Source organism: Lipotes vexillifer, unplaced genomic scaffold, assembly GCF_000442215.2.
Source record: "Lipotes vexillifer unplaced genomic scaffold, Lipotes_vexillifer_v1.1 scaffold1120, whole genome shotgun sequence".
Taxonomy (NCBI): Eukaryota; Metazoa; Chordata; class Mammalia; order Artiodactyla; family Lipotidae; genus Lipotes; species Lipotes vexillifer.
Window position 1 is genome coordinate 1251452 of NW_006797892.1, and position 25081 is coordinate 1276532.

At 49.1% G+C, this 25081-nt stretch overlaps 1 protein-coding gene across 2 annotated transcripts in view; it reads right to left on the minus strand.

Annotated features, from left to right (window-relative positions):
• Window positions 1-7085: 7085 nt before the first annotated feature.
• USP7 (ubiquitin specific peptidase 7) overlaps window positions 7086-25081 on the minus strand; it is a 35210-nt gene continuing 17214 nt past the window's right edge. The window contains exons 12-32 of one of the 2 annotated variants that reach the window (XM_007469933.1): window positions 23020-23102; window positions 21032-21141; window positions 19554-19710; window positions 18701-18845; window positions 18284-18414; window positions 17129-17263; window positions 16649-16750; window positions 16368-16473; window positions 15494-15586; window positions 15337-15404; window positions 14905-15005; window positions 13874-14027; window positions 13183-13250; window positions 12594-12702; window positions 12422-12499; window positions 11610-11710; window positions 10785-10884; window positions 9237-9356; window positions 9011-9082; window positions 8795-8885; window positions 7086-8480 (exon numbers count right to left, since the gene is read on the minus strand). In XM_007469933.1, the coding sequence (XP_007469995.1) occupies window positions 8374-8480; window positions 8795-8885; window positions 9011-9082; window positions 9237-9356; window positions 10785-10884; window positions 11610-11710; window positions 12422-12499; window positions 12594-12702; window positions 13183-13250; window positions 13874-14027; window positions 14905-15005; window positions 15337-15404; window positions 15494-15586; window positions 16368-16473; window positions 16649-16750; window positions 17129-17263; window positions 18284-18414; window positions 18701-18845; window positions 19554-19710; window positions 21032-21141; window positions 23020-23102 (2231 nt within the window). In that variant the 3' untranslated portion in view covers window positions 7086-8373. The remainder of the gene's footprint in view (window positions 8481-8794; window positions 8886-9010; window positions 9083-9236; window positions 9357-10784; window positions 10885-11609; window positions 11711-12421; window positions 12500-12593; window positions 12703-13182; window positions 13251-13873; window positions 14028-14904; window positions 15006-15336; window positions 15405-15493; window positions 15587-16367; window positions 16474-16648; window positions 16751-17128; window positions 17264-18283; window positions 18415-18700; window positions 18846-19553; window positions 19711-21031; window positions 21142-23019; window positions 23103-25081) is intronic. The other variant, XM_007469932.1, reaches the window with a different exon arrangement.

Sequence of the window (25081 nt, forward strand, 5' to 3'; positions counted from 1 at the left end):
ACTATGATTTTTAATTTGTGTTTCCTAGATGAATAGGGATGCTGAGCATCTTTTCATATGCATGTTGGCCATTTCTATATTTTCTTTTGTGAAGTGTCTGTTCAGGTCTTTTGCCCACTTTTAAGATTGTGAGGTTTTTTAAAAAAAATTATTGAAGGAGCTCTTTTATATTCTGCATACCCATCCTTTGGACTTTAAATATTTTCTTCCAGTCTGTAGCTTGCCTTTTTATTGTATCTATAGATGGTATCTGTTAAGAAGCAGGTGCTTTGATGAAGTGGTCTTTCAAATTCTTCTTTTATAGCTTGTGGTTTGTGCCTTGTGTCAGGTAAGAAATCTTGCTACATGATCACATTTGTTAGTTTTCGGTTGCTTTCCGTTTTTTGGTGCTTTTTTCTTTTTGATGTACTTCCTTTTTAGTTAGTAAAAATAATGATATGGTTCCAAAGTCAAACCTATAAACAAGGTATATTTAGAGAGGACCTGCTTCCACTCTCAACATTAACCGTTTTAGTTCCTAAATAATCCTTCTTTTATTTCTTCTTGGAAATTATCTCCCTCCCCGTTTCCTGACGTTAAAAGTAGGGCTATATAGGGACTTCCCTGGCGGTGCAGTGGTTAGGACTCCTCATGCACGCCCACTGCAGGGGCCCGGGTTCGATCCCTGGTCGGGGATCTTACAAGACACACTGCAAGGCCAAAAAAAAAAAAAAAAAAAGAAGTACTATATATACATATACACACATATCTTCTTGTTTGTTATTGGACAGTATATCCAAAAAGAGACTGTTCCACAGTAATATATGGAGATTTTCCTCTTTTTTCTCTTTTTCCCCTTCTTTCCTCCCTTTATTTTTGGTAGCTGCAGAGTCACTATATGGATGGACATTTGGGTTATTTCCAGTTTTTTGTTGCTGCCTTGTGCCTACCTCACCTGATATTTTTGCTAGTCTACCTTTAGGATGGATTTCTAGAAATAGTATGGCAAGGTCCAAGGGTCCCCCATCTGTAACTCCGCTAGGTATCACCAAATCCCCCTTCTAGTGCTTGTATAGGAAAGCCTGTTCCCGCCCAGACTCGCCATAGCTTTTGGTTTCCGCCAATCTGATAGGAGCAGTGCTATCTTGGACTATCTTGGATGTTCCCCAGTGTCTGCAGGTGTAATGAGAAGCCATGGAGTATACAGGTTAAGCGCACAGACCTCACTTCATGCCTTTGTTCGCACAAACCCTGGCTTTGCCCTTCCTGGCTGTGACCCCAGGTGTAGCACGGAGCCAGCCCCAGCGTGGAGGCTGCCCTCTACAGTCGGGACCATCTCTTCTGGCTGTTTCAGGCCACTGATCATTTCACAATAAAAATGCTGGCTTTACTCCCTAGGCCGAACCGATTACCTGGGTTGTGGCATTTGATCCCATAACAGCCCTATAAGGCAGCTATCGTATCCCCATTTTACAGGTAGGGAAGCCAGGGGATGGAGGGTTAGAAAGAGTTAGGGCTTTGCCCAAACTCACAGCTAAACAAGCAGGAGAGGCAGCTGGACTTGTGAGGCAACACATAAACTCGCACATGTGTGTACATGCGTGTACCTGCATGTCCATGTGTGCATACACGTGTGCACGCCTGTTTATCCACACACCTGTGTGCATGTACTCATATACATGTGTATGTATGTACATGTATCTCTGTGTATATACGTGTGTATACATATACAGTTAAGTCCCTACATACAAACGAGTTCCGTTGCGAGAGCGTGTTTGTAAGTCCAGTTTGTTCGTAAGTCCAACGAAGTTAGCCTAGGTACCTAACACAATCGGCTATATAGTACTGTACTGTAATAGGTTTATAATAGTTTTTTTTTTTTTTTTTTTTTTTTTTTTGCGGTACGCGGGCCTCTCACTGTTGTGGCCTCTCCCGTTGCGGAGCACAGGCTCCGGACGTGCAGGCTCAGTGGCCCTGGCTCACAGGCCCAGCCGCTCCGTGGCATGTGGGATTCCTCCCACACCGGGTCACGAACCTGTGTCCCCTGCATCGGCAGGCGGACTCTCAACCACTGTGCCACTAGGGAAGCCCGGGACCAGACTTTTAACTTGGGGTCCCTTTGAGGCCATTTGTGGCTCCTGCTTCCCTTCCCTGTTCTGCGCTCCAGCTACCCACAACCAAGAGTGGCCCGTTCACCCATTCACCCATGTGTCCAGATTCTTCCCCTGGCCTCTGGAAGGCCCTGCCTGCCCCCTTCTCTCTCCACCTATTCCTTCCAGCCCCATGGCTCACTCCTGGGTCTCTGTCACTCTCCCCAGGCCCTGGTGCCCCCAGGGCCTGGCGGGGACAGGTGAGTTTATGGGAGCTGGGATGGGGGAGCAAATCTCAAATCTCTGTGCCCAATTCCCAACAAGATGTTTAATCCTTAAAATTCCTTCATGGCTACAGCACAGTAGCTTTTCTGTACTGCAAAGGCCGCTATGCAGGAATTTGGCAAATGCAGGAATTTTGGCACTAGCTGCAGGACGGGAAGCCTCGGTTTCCACATCCAAACAGGGACCCATCTTAACAAGATTTTTAGGACTTAAAAGGATTTTTAGGATTTAAAAGGCCCCAAGTTGCAGGAGAGGAATAGAGACGCACACGTAGAGAATGGACTTGAGGATATGGGGAGGGGGAAGGGTAAGCTGTGACAAAGTGAGAGAGTAGCATGGACACATATACACTACCAAATATAAAATAGGTAGCTAGTGGGAAGCAGCCGTATAGCACAGGGAGATCAGCTCGGTGCTCTGTGACCACCTAGAGGGGTGGGATAGGGAGGGTGGGAGGGAGACGCAAGAGGGAAGAGATACGGGGGTATATGTATATGTATAACTGATTCACTCTGTTATAAAGCAGAAACTAACACCCCATTGTAAAGCAATTACACTCCAATAAAGATGTTAAAAAAAAAAAAAGGCCCCAAGTTGGCTTCTGAGCAGGATCCCTCCTGGGTACCATGTGGTCTGCCTGGGGGTGAGGCTGGGCACAGGATGGGCTAAAGCGCACACGAGGGGATTTTTTTTTTTTTTAATAATTTTTATCATGGGGCATTTTCCCCTGCTGTCTTTATCTATTTGTAATGAGGTGGATAGAGCTAGAGTCTGTTATACGGAGTGAAGTAAGTCAGAAAGAGAAGGACAAATACCGTATGCTAACACATATATATGGAATTTAAGAAAAAAAAAATGTTATGAAGAACCTAGGGGTAAAACAGGAATAAAGACAGAGACCTACTGGAGAACAGACTTGAGGATATGGGGAGGGGGAAGGGTGAGGTGTGTTAGGGCGAGAGAGAGACATGGACATATATATACTAACAAACGTAAGGTAGATAGCCAGTGGGAAGCAGCCGCATGGCACAGGGAAACCGGCTCGGTTTTTTGTGGCTGTCTGGAGGGGTGGGATAGGGAGGGGGGGAGGGAGGGGGACAAAGAGGGAAGAGATATGGGAACATATATATATGTATAACTGACTCACTCTGTTATAAAGCAGAAACTAACACACCATTGTAAAGCAATTATACCCCAATAAAGATGTTAAAAAAAAAAAAAAAAAAAATTTTTTTTTCCTTTGGCCGTGCCGCAGTTTATGGGATTTTACTTCCCCGACCAGGGATTGAAACTGGGCCCTCAGCAGTCAGAGCCTGGAGTCCTAACCACTGGACCGCCAAGGAATTCCCCAAAGGAATTTTTTTTACTTTGCAAAATATAACAAATATTATTCCCTCATCTTTTCAATGAAAAGGAATTTCCTAGAGAAGGGACAGAGAAGTGGGAGAATTAAGAGGCAGAGAAGAAAGAGTATGGCACTGACCTACATTTTATTCAGTAAAACGTGGCAGCTGCTTCTGTTTTGCTTAGCGCCACCCGGGAGGGCAGTACGGAAGCCGAGGCCTGAGAGATGGCTGGTCTGCGTCCAGTAACTGGATGGGCAGCCGGACACTAGGGTCGGCCTGCCCGGCAGCCTTCAGGGGGTCAGATCTGCTGCTGCGACGGCGCTGGCAGGGTGTGTCCCACCAGCTGGGGGAAAGGACCAGTCCGGGGACAGATTTCTCCGGATCTGAATGTCAGCCCCCAGAAGATGCCAGCAGCTGCCCCTCCACCCTGCCCCCATCCCCAGAGATGCCCCAGAGAACCGAGGGGGGCACTGACTCCCGAGGGGTGGCACTAGCTGCAGGACGGGAAGCCTTGGTTTCCACATCCAAACAGGGACCCACCTTAAGATTTTTAGGGTTAGAAGATGAAGCGTCTCAGACATAAACTAGGCATCCTGGGAACCAACTTCTCATTTGTAATAAATCAGAATGGGGCTCTAAGTGGACCCGTGTCGACAATGCAGGTGGCCACCCATCTAGGTCCCAAGTGTACTGATGGAAAGGGAGGCCAGGCGGGCCCACTGGCCACCACTCCCCAGAGGACGAGGTCTTGACCTGGGACTTGGCCAATCTGCAGTTTGGAGGACCACAACCCTGCAGAGGCACCCAGGCCAGGCGGGCGACGGTCATGGGGCCTGACTGGCCCTGCCAGAACCGGAACAGGACCCGGACACGCCTGCAGAGCTCCAGCCTGGAGTCTGATTCTGCGCCTGCCAGGCTACTTGCCGGGTTTGACCTGGATTCCCAGAGAGGTCCACAGGCAGGAACATTCAGTGGCACGGCAAACGCAGTGCTGGCTGTGTGGGTGGTGCCCTGGGCCCTCCTCTACCGGCCTTTGTTCACCGTGGTCCATGCGCCGTCCACGAGGTCCAGCCCAGCTCCCCAGCAGCCCTCCGCAAGCCCACAAAGCCACCCCTGGCCACTCTTAGACTGCCCAGCGTCAGGAGAGACACTTGCCAACGTTTAAAAAAAATCCCGCTTTGTGGCTTCTCTTGAAAACTGCAACGGTCCAGCTGCACAGGTCCCTGGTTCGGCAGATGTCGGGCTGTCCCCTTGGCCCGGCCCGTCCAGTTCCCATCATCCCAGGGCCTCCTCCTTCACTGCCTTGTACAACTTGACATAAACCACCATTCCCATTTCATAACCTCGACGTCTGAGGCCTTGGTTCTGGGTCCCGAGACCTCACTGTAGACTCAGGCTGGGGCACATGGGGTCGCAGCCCCATTCTCTCTGAGGCTTCCCCACGCTTCTGCTCTGTCTGCACCAACCTCTGGGGCTGGCCAGGAGGGCCCAGGGCTCCGGGGGAGGCGGCCACATGGTCCCCCTCTCCCGCAGCTCTCATCTCAAAGTGGGGGGCCCCTCCTTCCAGCAGGGAGGCCGGCTCGGATACCTGGAAAGAGGGGGCAGTGAATGTGGGTCTCAAAGCCAGCTCTGCACTCAGCAGAGGCCCCGAGAGCCCAGCCTGACGGATTAACTCAGAATCCCTGTCCTGGTCACTCGGGGTGGCCCGGAGGCCTCACTGCCGGCCGCATGCGGTGTGCTCATCGGCGACAGCCACTACAGGACCACTGCCTGCCTGAGCTGAGACAGAACAGCTCCGCCGCGCCCCCTCCAGGAATTGACTGGGGGGTGTGATACGGCTGCAGGCAGGGCACTGGGGACACCTCCCGCTGTTTCCAGCCTGAACCAAGGGCTGGGCAGGGTGGCCAGAGGCGAAGAGGCGTCACAAGGCCGGGAGGGCACACAGGGGCCTGGCCGGACTGTCACCCTCTACCACCTGCCCGCCCATGACAGGGTGAAACGAACCAGCCCCCCAGCAGCAGCCCTGACCCTCTGCGGCACTGGGTCTGAACAGACAAGGGTGCCTCCTCTGTACCGGTGGGAAGGGGGCAGGATTAGGCTTCAGGGGGGCTGAGTGTGGGTTCTCTCTCCCAACGTCTTATGACGAACTCAGAACATCCATCATACTGGGCAGGATCGTGCTGTGAACACCCATCCCTGGATCTATCCATCAACAATGGTGCCTACCCCTCGGGTGGGTCAGTGGCCCCCTAAAGCTGCGATGAGCTGCGATCCTGTGTCTGAACAGCAGCTCAGCCCGCCCCCTCCAAGGCCGCCAGAGGCCCGGGTTCCAGGCCTCACAGAGTGAGCGTTTTATGTATCATATATTAACTCGACAGCTCGAGGGAGCTGATCACTGTAGACACACAACGCGAAGGAAATGTAGTTGGAACGCCTGAGCCACGTGTGGCAATTTAAAATTAAATCAGTGAAAACTCACTCTCTCTGCTACTTTAGCCACGTTTCAGGTGCTCAGCGGACACCTGGGGCTCGCGGCTCCCTCACCGGGCAGGGCCGACGGAGCACCCTCCACCCCAACGGCGGACATTCTATCGGGCAGTGAGCGGTCAGAACAAAAAGGCCGAGAGTGGCAAAAATGCCACAGCAACACCCACCCCAAAACGGGGGATCTACGGTTCCATCTTGACATTTGAAATGTAGGTTTGCAAATGCAGTTTGCTCTTACTTTCTAAAATGAGACCCTTTCTCCCAGCTTGCTGCTGCTGGTACAGTCATGCCGAACCCAAGCCCTCTTCAACGTTACCCTGTGGTCCTGGGGCCTGAGGGGAAGACGCAGCAGCCTCACGGTCCAGAGTGAGCCATGTGAAAGGCGGTCCTCCTCAGGTTGCGCCCCTCCCACCACCCCCATCAGCTTTATGAACTTGGACTCAAGGCTGTAAGTGGGACGGAATGGAAGAGTAAATCACACGCACTACCTGCTGACCATCCATGTTATGAAAAGGCCTTTGGGGAAAGCCATTTAATAACTCGGCGATAAGTTTCCGTGACTTAAGACTATAATCAACCCTCAGCCAAAATCAAAACCTAAAAGAAATCAATACTTTAATGTTCGAAGTCGAGCACCCGGAGAATGACTTTCCGCAGGAGGGTGGGGCGGGTGACGCTATGGTCACCGCGGGCACCTAGGCAGGAAGTACCCGCCAGGTGGTGAGCAGCCCAGGGACACAGTGCGCCAGGCGCGAGATGCAAGGCCACCTCCCCTGGGCCATGCCTTCCACCATTTCAGTATTTCCGGTCTTCTTATTGTACTTGGTTCCTGCCCGGAAAAACTTTTTATTTCTTAAGCTTAAATGGGATGAATCAGAGGCAAAAACAAAAAAACCCCTGAAAACCTCGTTATAAAGGAAAAGGTTCCCCAGGCCTATTTGCAGGGAGAGCAGAAATCTCCCTCAACTTCCACGTCACTCACTGAGTTATAATTTTTATAGAAAATTTTATTCAACATACAACATTTTCCAGCAAAAAGGCAATATACAGGAAGAGTTGGTGTACACTGCTGCTACAGAAACAAACAAAAAATACTGGAAAAGGATGAAAAATAAGTGTGATCTGCTGATTCTATTTTACTGCACTCAAAACTAGACACACAGCTGGCGTCAGCTCCAAAGGAAAAGGCCGGACTGAAAGAAAACTACACACAATGAATATCAACATCAGTGAAAGTCACTTAGATTCACCCGACAAAATGCCACCTCCTCCCAGTGGTAAATTGTACATGTTCATTCATTAAATATACAATTTCAATTTTCCTTTTTTTTTTCTTTTTTATTTAGCTTTTTTATACAAAGTCAACAGCTTGCTAACACCAGTGGGCATGCCCTCTTTGCTAAAAGGCCCTCCTTTCTTGGTTCCGCCTCTTCCGTTTTAAGGAGACAAGTCTATTTATAATTTTTTCACCTGCTCGAATGAACTCTTGAGATCGTTAGGTTTGCCGAGAGGCAGCATAGTACACCTTAATTGTATTGAACAGCGTTTTCAATTTAATAAAAAGACCCCCAAAGTGTCTGTCAGGCCTGTATTCAGTGCATCCACTCTGCAAACGGGCTGCAGGACAGCGGTGGCTGACGGAAGGGAGACGAGTTTATTAAAAAGACCCAGGCAGCTGGGGAGACCGAGGAAGGGGCGACAATACACGAGTGAAGGAAAGAGCGCTATTTATTAGGTTGTGAGTTTCTCTGTTTCGCCTTTACAGATGCACAAAAGGTCATTGAAAAGTATAATTGAGGGAAAGACGTCAGACGAGCCTAAACAGAAGACTTACTAGCTGTGGGGCTGGCGGCCGGGCCCCGGGTCGGGGACAGCCGAGCCTGTCCAGCGCCGCGCCGCACCCACCGGGCTGTTCCCCGACACGCTGACAGCGCCTTGCATCGTGGTTACCATAAAATAACTCTCATTGGCATCCAAGCTTTATAAAAACACCTTCATTTTGCTCAAAAAGGGCAATCAATAGATACAGAGAAGCCAAACTGAACAGCCTCAACAAAATAAAATTAACACCAGCAGCAAATCCTCTTGCTGAAGACTTGGGACAGTGCTCGCGCACCAGAGTTCTTGGCTGTTGTTAAAGGGCACACCCACCGCGGTCCGCCTCGCCTGCCCGCCAGGGGAGGAAGTCAGTTATGGATTTTAATGGCCTTTTCCAGGTATGTGTAGCGACTCCTCTTTGGGGCTTTGTTGAAGTGGTCGAGCCCTAGCCAAGGCCGAGGATGAGACATGTTACCTGGTGGGGAGAGAAAGTAACTGAGACCACATAGCCCAGGCTTGGGCCCCTGGAGCGAGCGCACCCCACCCGCGACCGAGGTCTCAGGGCTCCCAAGGGCGGCACCGTCTCCCCTGGGACCTTAGTTTTTTTGGCCATTGTGTGATGCCTGCCAAGTTCGTCGGTTACAGGCTGCCGTTCCTCCCTGTTCTACAGATGAGGAAAACAAGGCCAAATCTCCCAGCTGGAGAAATACAAGGGCCGCCACTTGAACCCAGGGCTGCCGGCCTCCCGGCCACTTACTACTTGCTTCTTCCCTGTGGGAAGGCTCTTACCAGGCTGAGGTTCAAAGTCTTTCAAGTTTACTTCGTACTCATCTTCATTTATGTACTGGTGTCGGCCCATCATCACAATGGCAAATTTAAACTGAGACAAAAATCGAAAACGCCATTCATTCCAAATACTAGCAAAACTCACACTTCTGGCAAAAAAAGTCAAGACTTTAGCATCCCGCCCAACAAATCACCCGCAAGTATCCAAGAAGCGCGTACCTTTTCAAACTCCTTTTCCTGGATGTCTAGCAGACTCTGAATCCGCTTCATCACTTCTCTGAAATGCTCGCCCTGCGAACGACAAAGGGCGCATGTGCTCACAAAGCTCATGCCCTCCTGTGCCGCCGCCTCAGGGAAGGAGCCCCACTGAGCAACGCTAACCCAGAGTGCGAGGGCCCAGGTCCCGACCCGAGACACTCAGTCTCTTAGCAGATGGACGCCTCACCTGGTGTATCCTCAGCAAGAACGGGATCCCGAATGTCCCAAACACCTCTTTGTGGAAATGTGCCACTGTGATCAGCATCTCATTTTCCTTATCTATGTCTACCTGGTCCAAAGGTATTTCCTGGGGACACACATTTTTAACACAAGGGGTTGAGAAGTTCAGTTAATGCAAACACAGTGCCACATTTTAATTCTTAATTCTGACTCGCTCCTCCAACAAGGGAAGCTAGGTCAGATTTTTGCCAAAATGTCATGTTTGGGGCTTGTTAGAATAATTAGAGTATAGAGCCAGGAGAAATAGCTAAGCTTAAAAGAAAACTCTGGGGACTTCCCTGGTGGCACAGTGGTTAAGAATCCACCTGCCAATGCAGGGGACACCGGCTAGAGCCCTGGCCCGGGAAGATCCCACATGCCACGGAGCAACTAAGCCCGCGTGCCACAACTACTGAAGCCTGCGTGCCTAGAGCCCATGCTCTGCAACAAGAGAAGCCACCGCAATGAGAAGCCCGCGCACCGCAACAAAGAGTAGCCCCCACTCGCAACCAGAGAAAGCCCGCACGCAGCAACAAAGACCCAACACAGCCAAAAATAAAAATAAATAAATTTATACATTTAAAAAAAAAGAAAGAATCCGCCTGCCCATGCAGGGGACATGGGTTCTATCCCTGGTCCAGGAAAATCCCACATACTGTGGAGCAACCAAGCCTGTGAGCCGCAACTACTGAGCCTACGCTCTAGAGCCCATGAGCCACAACTACTGAGCCTGCGCGCCTAGAGCCCGTGCTCCACAACAAGAGAAGCCACCGCGATGAGAAGCCCGCACACCGCAACGAAGACCCAACGCGGCCAAAAATAAATAAATAAATATTAAAAAAAAGAAAACTTAAAAAAAACAAACAAACTATTTATTTATTTATTTGGCTACATTAGGTTTCTGTTGTGTCACGTGGGATCCTTAGCTGCGGCATGTGGGATCTAGTTTCCTGACCAGGGATCGAACCCAGGCCCCCTGCATTGGGAAGGCGGACCCTTAGCCACCAGACCACCTGGGGAGTCCCAAAACTCTGGGTTTTAAGAGACCAAATAATGAGTTGTTCCAGTTACTGTGGAAATCTTAGCAGTTTTAAAATCAACAGGGACCCAGTTTCTGACTAGATGTGCTTGATGATCCATATTTAAAATTAATTTCTAAGGACAAATAAGTGAGATATCTGTAGTAGTAGAGAGTAGAAGCGTGGCTGCCGGAAGCTGGGGCGAGAGTCTCAGTGGAGCAGATGGATGGCGGTGAGGACTGTCCAACAACATGAATGTGCTCACACTACTGAACAGTACATTTTAGGTTAGGTCTATTTTATCATAATAAGACATTCAATTTTTCAGAATCTGGCAGAATTAAATTAACCTCAGGGGTCACTTCATCTACCGGCACACAAACAAAACGACAGCCACCGCCAGGAGCTGCCGTGCTGCCTGAATAAGCTGCGAGCGGCCACCCCACCTGCCGGGGCTCAGGAGCCCTCCTCCCTGGTGCAGCTAGAGGGACGCTCACCTCTATTCGAAACGTTCGACTTGTCGCAGGAGATAAACATTCTAGGAGTTCGTCTTCTTGATGCACACCAATAATTTTGTAGCTTACGATTTCTAGCAGCCTGTGCAAAACAAGGAAGAATGTGAACTATATACATTCATGTAAAAAAAACTTTCTAGGGGCTTCCCTGGTGGCGCAGTGGTTGAGAGTCCGCCTGCTGATGCAGGGGACACGGGTTCGTGCCCCGGTCCAGGAAGATCCCACGTGCCGCAGAGCGGCTGGGCCCGTGAGCCACGGCCGCTGAGCCTGCGCGTCCGGAGCCTGTGCTCCGCAACGGGAGAGGCCACAACAGTGAGAGGCCCACGTACCGTGAAACAAAAGAAAAAAAAAAACTTTCTAGAAAACTATTCGTCCGTCATTTTATTACAAAGCTACAAAGATTTGCTTGTCTTCTTATGAAGATTTGAAATGTCAAAAGCAGGTATCCTTGGGGAGCAGACAGAACACTGGCAAAAACAGATGAGAAGTGACCAGATTTCTCAGACACAATCAAGGCCCACGTTTTCCAGCTTCAGCTGATCAGTCTGCTTGAATCACTCTTCCTCTGCTTGGCTTTTCTACCTGAATCTCCCTTTTGCACTACTGCTAATTAATATCCAGAGCCACAGGGAGGGAAGACGGGCAAAAGGAAAGGATTAAATGTGAAGTATTTATATAAAGTGTTGCAAAGTATGGGCTGAAAGATGAGCATGGCAACTACTGCGGGGGGGCGGGGGGCACTACGCAAGTACAGGGCTGGGCCAGGGCTGCCCCTGCCTCCTCCTTCAGGATTTGGGAAATACTCGCCTAAGTTTCCCTGATGCCTTCTCGCCGAGTTCCACAGCCTTTTTACATTCCTCTAACAGGTCCCGGACACACCCGTGCTTGTCTGGATATAGTGTTATTTCCTAAGAAACGACAAGATGAAGGCTATACACGAAACAAGACAAACACGGGGCCTGCTCGGGCCCCTCCCCGCCGACCATCACTCAGACCACCTGCCCAAGCCTGGCAGCCGCCCCACACATAAGAAATGCCATTTTGAGCCAAAAAGCTCGCCATTCACAGGACAGCTTCTCAGGAATTTCTCCCCCGCAAAAGGTCACTAAGAGGCTGTCCAATTCTCAGCATGATGAGACAGAGGACAAGGACCAGGGTGGACTGTGTCATTTCAGCCTGACAGCTGCAAACGGGTGACAACATGGATGGCACATGTCCCAGATTTCCTCTCAATACCGGTAGAGCTAGAAAGGTGAACGACTTAGGTGTCTGAGTAGGTACACACTTTCCAGAAGAACCACTTAATGTGAGGCTGTGCCGTCTGCAAAGGGCCCAGCGGAGCTGCCACCGGCTCCAAGGCCAAGCAGCAAGGTCCCAATCAGTCGGAAAGGGTCTCCCTGACACTGTCACTCTGCCTGAAGCCTCAGAGGTGGTGGCGGGGGCCGGGTGGACAGAGCTCCTCCCGCCACCGGGCTTCTCAAACTCTCGAGCCGAGTCGCTAACACACGCTACCGCTTAGGGAGCTTTCTTTGGTGGTTTTAGTTTTCAGGGTCTGGAGAGAGAGATACAATATACAAGATGCAATAAAAATAAACACTCACACCATAGAAAAGACTCACCTCTTCCCTAAATTGGCTGTTTAACCATATACACTTAAAACTTCGCCTGTTCTCAAAGTCCGTGATTTTCATCTTAAGCTATTAAGACAAGAGAGACTCATTTTAGATTCGCTTCCACAGAACCCCGAGCCTTCTCCTTATTACCCGCGGTTACATTAATGTGGACTCATACCTGCTGATAGTACAGTTTCTTAGGTTGTCTAGGCTTGAAGAACTGCAGAAGATCTCTTAAAGTACCTTCATAATTGTGTCTAAGAGGATTGCCTGGGCCATCCCTATAACTACAGAAGAAAACAGCACGTAAATAAAAGACCTGTTCATTTGCCTAAAACAAATATCCGTGAGCGAGCAGAAAAGCAAACCTCTGGCCTGATACCTAGACTTGAAATTTGGACTCTGACTACTCCTGTCCCCAGGTCCTAAGGCCCTGCGTCTGTCACACCTGAACGCTCTCTGCAAGGGTGACACGGCACACAGAAGCCGGGCCGGGCCAGGCCCAGCCGGACACACATGGGAGGGAGGTGTGTGGATGAGGTCTCTGAAGTAAGCCCGGCTTTAGATGAGGCTGCCAATTATTTTGACATCTTGGAGTAGTGTGGTCAAGATGTGAGTGGTGACAATCCTATATCTGAAACTAAGCAAGAAATGGCATGTCAGGTGAGGTGGCCGGCTACTTATTACATTAGTTCGGAGATGTTTGGATGAACTATGGAACACATGCAGTCAAGACCAAACACTGGGCATCTGTGAGTGTGGCTCACCCTTGAGACTTGAAGAACTGGAGCAGCATCGGGTCAGTGTTGAGCCTCTGAGCAACTGTCTTTGCCACCTGGGGAGGGAGGGCCAGAGTCAGGGAGCAAGGTTCACATCCGGTGAACAAACTGACTCTTGCTGATACACTTTATCACTGATCATTTGCTGAGTGCTCTTAAAGAAGCCTGTTATAAGCAGCCTGAATTTAAATGCCCCGGAAAGTTACCATCTATAACAGGAATAAACTATATTCCTTAGTATATCACCACAGGAACAGTGTATCTGAGGAAGAAAACCTTTCAAGGTGTTTTTCACTTTCATTGGCGAGGTCTGTCTGTAGATGTATTTCCTGAAGACTTTTTTTAATGGTTCACACTTGGCATGTTGTAACTGAAGCAAAGCTGCTGTTAAAACTATGATCTCTGAAACCAACTTATGCCAGGGGTCAAGAGGATTTCAAAGAGCAAGAAGACAGGGCAGTGGGTGGGGGTGGGGGTGGGGGAGTGAGGGGGAAAGAGCTTCCGACCCCCTGGCAACATCAACACCAACCCACGTGCATCAAGAGCTTCCTCAGACAGTGGACCACAACCCCTCCTCCAGAACCAAATCCATTACACAGCCTCATGAGCAAGCTTTTAAAAGAAGAACTTGGTCTTTCTGGTGTGGAATCTGAAGGGAAAAGAGCATTTTATCAAATACCTGAAAATAATTCATTCTATTTGATAATGTAACCACAAATCCAGGATCATTGGGGATTGTTTTATCACAGAAAATCACATCAACACGGTGGTAGAGATCTCTGAAATATTCCTTTGCAGTGGGTAATTCACTGTTATCATTTTCAGGGTCATCCCTGGGGGGAAAAACACAGACAATCAAAGTCCAGGCCAGGGTTCAGGCATCATCTCCCAAGGAACAGTGATGCTGAGCAGTGTGGATCTAAACTCAGGCTAGCATTTTCCGATGCTGGGAGCCTGCCTGGCTACCAGGCAAAGGCAATCGTGGACAGAGGTCTGCGCTGAGCCACGCACAGGGCTGGCTGCCTTCTGTTCCCGATCTCGCTCCCGAAACACAACAGTGCCCTCTCGTTCCGCAGACAAGGGAAAGGACTCAGGATGCACTGCGGGGCCCACCCTGCTGGCTCTGCTGAGTCTACTCCCCGACCGGGACTTGAGAGGTTATCACTTTCCTGAGAAGGGTGCAGGACCGGGTCGCCGCTAAACCTAAAATGTTTACTGCCTGGCCCTTAAACGAGAGATCTGCCACCCCTGCTCTTGGCCACCGGGCCCTGCAGCCTCCCTGTGGTCAGTGTTCAGGGCTGCCCTGCCCTGGCAAAACGGCTTCAAGAGCAAGGAAAGGACCGAGTGCGTCATCAGGCTGCCTTCAGACTGCACACCTGCTGGCTTCCATGCAGACAGATTAAAGTGACCACCCAAGTAGGTACATTCTAAGAATTTCATGTTTTCAAGGAAAGAAAACAATCTTGCTCTTCCCTAAAGACCTTTGCCCTCCTGCTACTAGTTGTCATGCTCGCTGTAGACATTTTTGGGAAATAAAAGCATTCAATGAGGAAAATGCTTGCCACCCATAATTCCAAAACCCAGAGAAGGCCAACTGCTGTCAACATTCTGTCAATGTCAAACAAAACGTGACTCAGGGTCTAGAGAATCATTTCCTGGTTCTAGGACTTCTGATATTAGTACAAAGAGATAACTTCAAAAAGTACGTACTTCTGAAACACTATAATGTCACCATCCATTAGCTCATCGAGGGCTTTATCAAGAGACACGTCATAGTCCTGAATTCTCTCTGTTAAATTCGGTTTAACTTCCTACAGTAAAAGAAAGGACATGGTTACAACGCAACGTCTGTCCAATGTTTAATACAGCCACACACTGTATGTATTTTCTCTATACCCAATTCCATCAGCCCTACAATTTTGAATAAATAGTAGGAGATACTAGTAATAAAGATATAATTATCACCGACCCTAAAGAGGGAAACCTCAGAAATGTACAGAGAGGATTCTGACTCAAGATCACCCGAGGCCCCATTTAGCTGTGGTCTTGACACAACAAATGCAGGGGCTAGCAAAACATGCAGAAGTAGTCCTCCCCAAACCACTAACCATGTGCTGATTACAGAAAAATAAGGATCCAAACCTCATAGAGGATAAGACTAGTATCTTGGATAAATCCTGCTCTGTCACACATAACTGGGAGCAAGTCACCTAGGTTCAAGAAAAATGAAGAATTCAAAGCTGTGATACACTGAGACTTTGGCAAAATCAACTCAGAAGGTGAGTGCTGCCAGACTTACGTATTTTACAGGATATTGGTGTGTAGATATGCCCACAGTAATTCAAGCTCCGTGTTTTGGGATCGTACATCTTCAAAAATAACATCACATCATCTACAAGGTTAAATAAACAGGCTTTGTTAGGATCTTTCTGGTCAGTGCAATGTTAACAAATAGCAACTGAAACGACAACTTAGGGCACCTAAAAGTTACTGTGTGCAATGAAGTTTGTTAAGAGGCTGATCCTAGATCTGAGGCATCATTTCTAACCTCAAACCCATGGGAAACACTGCATTTGAAGCAGGAAAGATGAGAATGAGTGCACAGAATTTAGGAAACCTAGTTTTAAGACCCGGTCCTCACTAGCAGTGTTTTACCATGGAAGTATCGTTAAAGGTTGTGTCTGTCTTTGCCGGAGAAGTGACCACTTGAAGTAATACAAATAAGCAATCTTGGACCCACCTGTCTTGTAAATAAACTTGCGCTGGAAGAAAGCTCTTTTACCTAATCTCTGTAGCCGCTTAGTAGCTACAATAGCAGACAGAGGCGGTATGGCCCACAAAGCATGAAATATTCACTATCTGGCCCTTGACAGCAACCCCTGCCCTACACCATCTGTCAAGTATATACAAGACCAGCGTGATTAGCAAAACGTGGAACGTGCTGGACTCCACGCTGCTGCCACCTTCTCACCTGCCAGGACGCTACAACCCACAGTCAGTCTGATGTGACTTCATCAAGAAGCCTTGAACACGGTGGATGTTTCGCGAGCATTTTGGGGATTAACAAGATTTCTTTGCAAGGGAAGAACACTTAACCCTGTGTGTTTAGAACGACACTCAGGGAATAAAACTCCACTCTCTGGAGGTGCTGGGCTGGGGGAGGAGGCACTCACGATCTTTATCAAACTTGGGTAACGTTGCTCCACTAGCAGCCAGCTCCGGATCAACTGTTTCCAGGAATATTGTCCAAGGGTTTTCATTATCACTGAGTTCAATCATCTATTCCCAAAAGAGATGCTGGGCTTAGAAGATATTAATGGCTAAGTGAGAGTGAAAAACTGTATTCAAGTACTGAAGACAAGATCCAACTCTATGTAACTGGACCGAGGGGGAGACCGCAGGGCACGCGGTGCCTACCGCGCACACCCAGACCAGACCAGACCGCCACACTCACCGTCTTGCTGCCGTCGGCCTCGTTATCCAGCATGGCCGGTCGTTTGGTGCCATTGCTCCTCGCCTGCATGGGCCACAGTCGAATCTGATCTTGAGGAAATCCCTGGAAATAATTCCAGTTAAATTAATTGAAGCAAAATCAGTTTATATTTTAATTCAACATCAAGGAAATGATTCTATGATTATCAGGGGGAAAAAATCATGATTACAGCTCTCCCTGCTGGTGTGGGCAACAGTGACCTGGCCTTTGGGGTCTCTGGTGTCCCAGAAGTTCAAGCCCATTTTACCAAGGGGGAGGCGGGCGGAGGAGGGGGAAATGAGGGGAGATGCCAGAGGGCACAACCCGGAAGGGAAGGAACTCTGGTCCCAAGCTCACTCTCAGGTGGTGCCTGGACACAGTGCCTGCCTCCAAGGGCAGGATCCTCCAGGGTCCAGTTATGAAAAAGGAGAGAGAACTATCAACAGGAGGATGGGCGCTCACCATGGTCTGAGAGAGGTTCTGGACAAACTCAGCAAGCGAGGAGTTTTTCAACACTTTGAACACAGTGTATTTCACTTTTTCTTCATCGTACATATCATTTCCTTGATGGCCACAAAACTGGTCCTCTGCAACAATCTGCAAATAGGCATGAAAATGCAGAATGGAGTTACACCACTAACACACAAAAGAGAACCAGGTCAGGCTGATCGAAACCAAGGTTCAAATGCTAAAAATAAAAACAACTAGTCTTGGGCTTCCCTGGTGGCGCAGTGGTTGAGAGTCCGCCTGCCGATGCAGGGGACACGGGTTCGTGCCCCGGTCCGGGATGATCCCACATGCCACGGAGCGGCTGGGCCCGTGAGCCGTGGCCGCTGAGCCTGCGCGTCCGGAGCCTGTGCTCCGCAACGGGAGAGGCCACAACAGCGAGAGGCCCGCATACCGCAAAACAAAACAAAACAAAACAAAACAAAAAAACAACTAGTCTTATGCTTTGATGAACCTACAGAAGACCCAAGCAGAAAAGCACCAAAATGAGAGGCCCGCTACCGCAAAACAAAACAAAACAAAACAAAACAAAAAAACAACTAGTCTTATGCTTTGATGAACCTACAGAAGACCCAAGCAGAAAAGCACCAAAATGACCAAGAACTAAATCAGGTACGAATATTTGGAAACCCTACATATTTCCATGCAGCCATTCTAAACTCATCCATAAACATCAACTAGAAATCCATCTGGATGGTGATCCCCAAATATGATAAAGCCAGGATGCACATGTACCTTTTTCTCCAGGTAGTCAATCAACTTGTTAAAACAAATGCCTGTTTCCTAACCGCAACTAAATCATGAATCAAAACCACCTGGCAGTTCACCCCCCACCCGCCCAGCTGCCAGAGCTCTCCCTGCCAGGCCTCATCTGGGTTCTGCTCGCCCTTCCTTCTCTGGTCCCCTGCATGCTTTATAAACACTAAGACACCGCTGCTCTGGCAGCCTGAGTACCTCTCACATCTAAGCCCATATCCTGAACTGGAAAGAACATTCCCAACGGTCAGGGAACTGGCCTGCACTTCCTCAGTCGCACGCTCAGGGGGTTGCCCAGACACGGCGCCGATGCCCTGGCCCACGGAGCAGCTTCACGCCTGCCCAGAGGCTGACCTGCACTTGCATGTAGAGATGGGCTTCCTGCCGCTCCTTCCGCTTCTGAGCCTCGATCCTTTTCTCTTCTTGTAATCGTTCCACCAACTGCTGAGGGATATCATGGTCGGTGACAGCTTGTAAAACCTCACCTGCAGGACAAATGCATCTTCCTTCACCTCCGTGCGCTACGTCATCACAAATAAAGCCACCCTTTAAAGTAAAATTACTTGGCACCCTGGGTCCACATCCAAACCCGCAAGCCCAATCCGGCTGCTTCCAGATGATGTTGTAAGGCAGCATAAGCAGGCAAGTGTCTGGACAGGTGGCTCTAGCTTAGGTCCACTGTAACGTGGTATAAAATGCCCCAGGGGGCGAGACTCAGGGCCCAGCTGCGAGCTCAGCACAGCCAGGGCACGACACACCCGCTCCACTCACTGAGCTTCGACTCCCGGATGTAAACCAGCATGTAGGCGTTGGTGCAGTGCCGCACGGAGAGGTCGTCGTCGTGGCCCCCGTAGTTGTGCTCGATGGCCTCCTCTTTCGTACACCTGGACACCACGTCATCGTCAAACTTACACCACTGCAACGGGGAGCAGCAGAGATACGGTACTTTGAGGAGCACACAAAGTAAAAGGCAGCATTCTCCGAAAACACATGACCTGCCTCAGGTGACCCTCACAAAACTCGCCAGCACTCCTGCCGTCCTCATCCCACATTCTGGAGAAATTGCTAATATCCGTCCATGGGCAATTTCTGTAATGTACTCAAATATCCTAAGCTTCACCTTAGGCTCCATCTCTGTCCACTGTGGATGGAGTCGTTTTAAATGGCACTAACCCTACAGTTACAGGTTCCACATCTGGTGCCATGAGGGTCCCGCCTTCAAATCTCCTCAGCATGAGCTGGACGGGCTCCACCTTGGCTCTGTTCCTCACTGGCCCTGTGGCCCTGGACACAGACCCCGAGACCCTCACCTGCTCCTCCTGGTGAAGATCACGTGATGGGATCCACGTGAACCAGGCAAAGACCGCGCATTACATCGCGCGTGGAAACTAAGTGCCTCATGTTAGATGTAAAGGGATCCTATAAGGTCCAACATTCAATACTAATAACGAGATGTATATATCAAGTACAATCATAATTTACTATCCACCTTCAAAAGTATCAGGAACATACAGACACAGAGGCCAAGAAGGGATCCTTCACTATCAAGGCCAAGTCTGAAGCTGAATGTCACTGAATCCCCTACACAGCATCACGTCCACCCTACCCCCTCCCCAGCACTTACTTTGCCATCCCCTTTGGGGTTTAGATAAACCACATAATGTCCACCATGATTATCTCCACTATGAACCAGGACTGCATGAAGAATATAATTTGCAGGGTCTTTAGGATCCGTTTTTTGCAAAAATTCATCAAGTGGTAGCTGTTCGGGGAACTCAAACCTATTTAAAATAAAAACATTTTAAGAGAAATCCAGGTTTCATTTACTCGTAAAATATTTCACCTTTAGGCTTTATTCCTTGCTAGACCTTCTAATTCATTGTCTCCTCTTTACTTGGAAAGGGCAGCTCCTTCTCATCACAACAAATTATTCACACGTCAACAAAATCTGAAGCTTGATTTGAGAAAAATACCTATAAAGCACCTATGACACACCTAACGGAATTTTAAATTCCAGGATATTACATAACAGTCAGTCTTTGTGACAAAAACACACTGACTTTTCTAGGATGTGGATATTTCCAAATGTTGTCATGAATGGGGGCGGGGGGGGGTGCTTGAGAGGCAGGAAAAGCGTGAGGTGGGTGCACGAGGACCGTGGTGCCGAGCAGAGCACAAGCCTGGGCGTGGAGGGGTAGCTGCCACCCGGCACGGCCCTTGGGAACTCAGGCCCGGCACTGCCAAGTGTTCTGAATGCCAGGTGCCAGAAATCTGGACTTTTATGTGAAATCTCACGATCTGAAAAAATGTTGGCAACTAATTCCAATAAAAATAGAAAACCAAGGTGAGGACCCAACAAAGCACACCAGCAGGTTGGGCCTAGCTTGCAGGCTGCTGGTCTGTGAGGTCTGCTGTCTCAAGAGACCCCACGGAAAAGGGCAAGAACAGATGAGCAGGCCCGGCTGGTGACAGGTGATATGATCGAGTCACACTCTCCGCCGAGTTTGAGGGGCAAATGACCAACCTCTAGGAGGCTGGTTATTGTCAGGCTGTACCCCCTGACCAAGGGGTACAAAGTTACTGCTCCAACTAATCAGGGTGCAAGTTCTGTCTCCTGAACCAGACAAAGCAGTGTGTGGTAGCAACCTTTTAACTGGTACTTTAAGGATCTAGAAAACACCTGGAATGGGGGACACACCCACCTACACCAGCATTCCTGAGGATTCTAGCACATTCTATAAGCCTATGCCAACTGAGAGATAACAACATATTGGAGAATCCTATGTAAACCAATAGAGTCATAATAGCAAATGCCACTTCTGGGGAAAGCAAACCCTGTGAGGCAGAAAGCACCCTCTCCCCGCCAGACTTCAGTCTACCACAGTGTAGACAGAGGGGCTCCCCCTGAGGAGGAGATACGGAGGAAGCAGCCCCTGAAATTATCCCTTTAAAAGCACAGTTCTTGGGACACCTCGGCAGAGAGGAAACCTAAATAAATCAGAGATGAGACCGAAAACAGAAAAACTAAACAAAGCACTGAGACTAACCCCCTAAATCAGGATGATGGGTAAATCTTAACTCTCACATCCCACTCTAGATTACCTATCGTTGATCTTGATATTTTGGTCCGTCTGAGGGTCATACATAAATCGCATCAGTTGTAGGTGTAACACTGGTGGCAACGTTAGGAATTTCACACCTTTCTCTGCTTCCTGAACATTGAAAAAGAAGCAAAGGTTTAGTTTACCTCTACTTATTTCTCGAAGCAACAAAAGCAACAGCGTTTCACAGCAAGGGTGGAACACGTTGGGAACTTCTGGTGGGGAGATGGGCACAGGGTGCCTTTAAAATGTTCTGTGTGTGGGATTTCCTCTTAGTTTGCATTATACTCTATCTTGATGTCCAGCGACAGGGGAACAGTGAAGTAAATTACAGCTCAGTCACTTGTTGCCCTATTAACACAGTCATTGAACACTACGAAAATTCTGGAGAAACATGGGAAAATCAAATGGAAAAGCAAAGGATTATGATTATGTGAATGAGGTGTGCCTATGGACAGCAGAACAGAATAAGACGAGCACGGTCTGGGTTGGGAGAACTGCCCGTGACCGCCATCCTTCCCCGTGAGCACGGTCAGTGCTAACTGTTCACTCCTGCTTCTAAAGACCCCTCTGACTCGGTATCAGCAAGGCCCTCTGACCACCGTCACAGCCTCTGCCCAGGCGTCACCAGCCTCTGGGGCAAAGGACAGCCTCCAGCAAGGCCTCTGGGGGAGAGGCCTAGCCTCACTCCTCCCCCCACCTCAGCCAGCCGAGTCCTCACTCAAATAAGCCTTCGCCAAAGCCAGTCACCACCAGGCCACTGGCAGCCCTCAGCACAGCTGTATTTCTTGTCTGGCCCTTCCTTCAGAGCTGTAAACCTTATTTCCAACACTGGCTAGAACACACCCATCTGGAGGAACTGGTGTCCTAGGTGGCAATGTTCTCTGTTGTACATTAGCATGGTTAAGGGAACTGGGTAGTTCTGGGAAGAAAAACAAAAACCCAGGAACCTACTGCCACACAAAGGAACGGCATGGTTTTAGTACAACTTGAAAGAATAATAGAAGAATCCTGCTTCTCAGCCACTGTCCACTGAGAGTCTGATTCTAAAATACATTTTGTTCGCCCAGAGCCAAAAATATCCAGTGTGGATAAGGGCAATTCTGTGAGTTGACTCAAATGTTTCCTAAGCAAATCCAGTGGCATGTTTGCCAAGTAACTTACTGATCTACAAATCAGTGGCCTGACCAAGCAGGAGGACAGCAGGTCTGTGACCCACAGCAAAATGGGCTCACCAGCACCGTGAATTATAAATGTGCAAGCTTGGTAAACCCAGGATGGTCCGAAAAAATCATAAATTAGTTGAGCCAGTGAGTCAAGGTTATGAGGCTGCAAGACAGACCTGGAGGGCTGGACCCGTGAGGATGCTGCTGACCCACCAAGCAGCCTGACCAGGCCACAGTCCGGGCCCCTCTATTTGACCATGCACAGCCGCTTGTTTACAACACTCACTGTTCTGCCAGAGTTCCTGCGGGGCCTTGTGGAAAACAAGCAGGGACACTGAGTGTGGAACAAATAACAGAAAATGCACTCCTCGTTCTGGAAGTCAGGATCCTCAGAAAACTAACTGACACTCCACTGGGGTGGTGGGGGAGCAAACCACCACCACCAGCCAAAACCAGAGTCCCAGTGACTAAGCAGTTCTATCTGTGACTAGGAGAAACTGAGGGAAGCTCTGACACAGACACCAGTGAAGTAAGGGGCAGAGTCGTGGATGGAATTGGGGCGGGGCGCACACGTGTCAGGTGATGGTTCTGCCTCTGGTAGCCAGGAGGCACAACACCTTCCCCACCCCTGCCTGTCTACACCAGCGACAGGATCAGAGCTCTCTAACACAATGTCCAGACTGAGAAATAAAATCCTTTTGCGTTCTAAACACCAGCGGCATGTGAAAAGATACAAGTGAATGTTTAATTCACAGTTAAGCAAAAGATCTGAAAACAAAGTGGAAAGATACAGCGCGACACTAGCACACAATCTCCAAGTTACCTGTAAGCCATGCTCCCCGGCATCGTATTTATTGTCACCGTCTAGTTGTTCTACTGCCACGTAATCCACAAATGATTCAAATACTTTCAAGAGAGAAAGAAAAAGAAGTCAGCCGAAGTTATCACTAAAGCTTTGATTATAACATAGTCAATCAATCAATTCAGGCACGCCAGGGAGGAACGTAAATAACTGTAGCTGTGAGCACAGGTCTGCAACTTCACTGATCCAGCAAAAGGTGTGAACTCTTAAGGCCACTGAGGGTGTTACATGATAACATGGAGTCAATGTTTTAATAAACTTAAGTAATGTTCAAGTACAGATTTTAACCCAAACACTTATTCTAAAGTCAGTGCAGAAAGAGAGCAGGCATGTGGGAGGCTGGGGTGGGGGAAGAGGGGGAGTTTTGAAGGGGACACAGGCTTCTGCTCTGAGAGGCAGTAAGAGCGGAGGCTCCTGTGCACAGCACGGGGACACGGCTGCTAACGCTGCCACGTGTAAGTCAAGTTCATTGACCAGAAGGCAGTCATGCTGTCACAATACCTGAGCATATACCAAATAGCCATGATGAACACTTTAAACACCTTACGATCCTGTCACTTAAACCACAATAAAGCTGAAAAGGAAGAAGGAAGAATCCATCCAAGGATGACAGCCAATGGACCAGGAGGTAGAGTCTAGAAAGAGGTCTACACAGATGCGAAGGGCTCACTGCTGACAGAGGGGCAGCAGAGCACCTTTGGTTCACTCTGACCATAAGCAGAAAGAAACTATTCTGGGTGGACTGTAAATAAACAGAAAACAGTAACAGATAAGAGAATTATCTTAAGACTTCAGGGCAGGTGTTCTCAGACACAAAAAGCAAAGATTGATACCCTGGATTTCACTACAGTTATGACATTCTGTTAACCAAATGGGCGCACTGCAAGAGTGAAAAGGCAAGCCCCACGCTGGCGGAGAGCCCGAAACCCAGGCGAGCAGCAGCGAACACAGCCCGTGAAGAACTCGTGTGCTGTGGCCGTAAGGGAGTAACAGGAAGTGCACTCCCTCCCTTGCGCTGGGCTCCATCACAAGGCCAACAACTGTGTTCACACGCGGGACAACAGGCAGGACAGGACGTGGCCACTGAGAGCCCTCCAACGTCCCAGCTCACTGCCTGGACCTTCCAGGCTGCAGCGCAGGGCAGAGAAACCCCAACGGGCCCCAGAGTCTCCCTGAGACAGGGTGGGGATTTCAGGGGCCCGAGGCAGTGGCCACGTGCAGGACGGAGGGCCCCGGGGAGAGCCACGCAGGAGAGCCCCGGTGACGTGAGAGGCTCCTCCGGGTCTCGAAGGAATCAGCTATCTCCAAATAACGAAATGTGCCCCGGAACAAAGGTTAAGAATATCCAATACCCAACAGGATAAAAATCGCAACAGCTGGCATCCAATAAAAGATGACCAGACAGGCAAAGAAGCTGGAACTCACAGCCAGAGATGGAAAGTGAATCAATGGAAACAGATCCAGAAATCACGGAATTATTGGACCAGGACATCAAGTTATTACGAATTACATTCCATATCTTCAGGAAGACACCCAAATTGCCAATAAGCATTTGAATTTCAGGTGAAAACTCCCCGACTTCCAGGGCAATGCAAATTGAACTCAAGACAGCACCATTCTCCCACCAAAACGCCAGTCTGACGACTGACGGCTCTGGAGTGGATGTGGAACAACTGCTTGCACCCTACTGGTGGAGCAGAAATGGATAAACTGCTGTATCTACTAAGCTCGACATATACACGCAGGCCCTACGAGCCAGCATTCCACTCACCGTAAATGCACCAGGGGTGGACACAAGACCGGCCAACAAGCCTCACACCTACCAGCCTCACACTGAAAACAACCCGAACACCCATCAAGGAAAGAATGGTTTACAAACATTTGTGTTATATTCCTCAAGTGGAATACTATAAAGCAATGAAAATGACCCATTACTGCTGCTCAATATAAGGATGAAGTGCATGGAGGCAATGCTGAGAAAAAGAAAAGAGAGAACTAGACACATACCCTACACGATGCCATC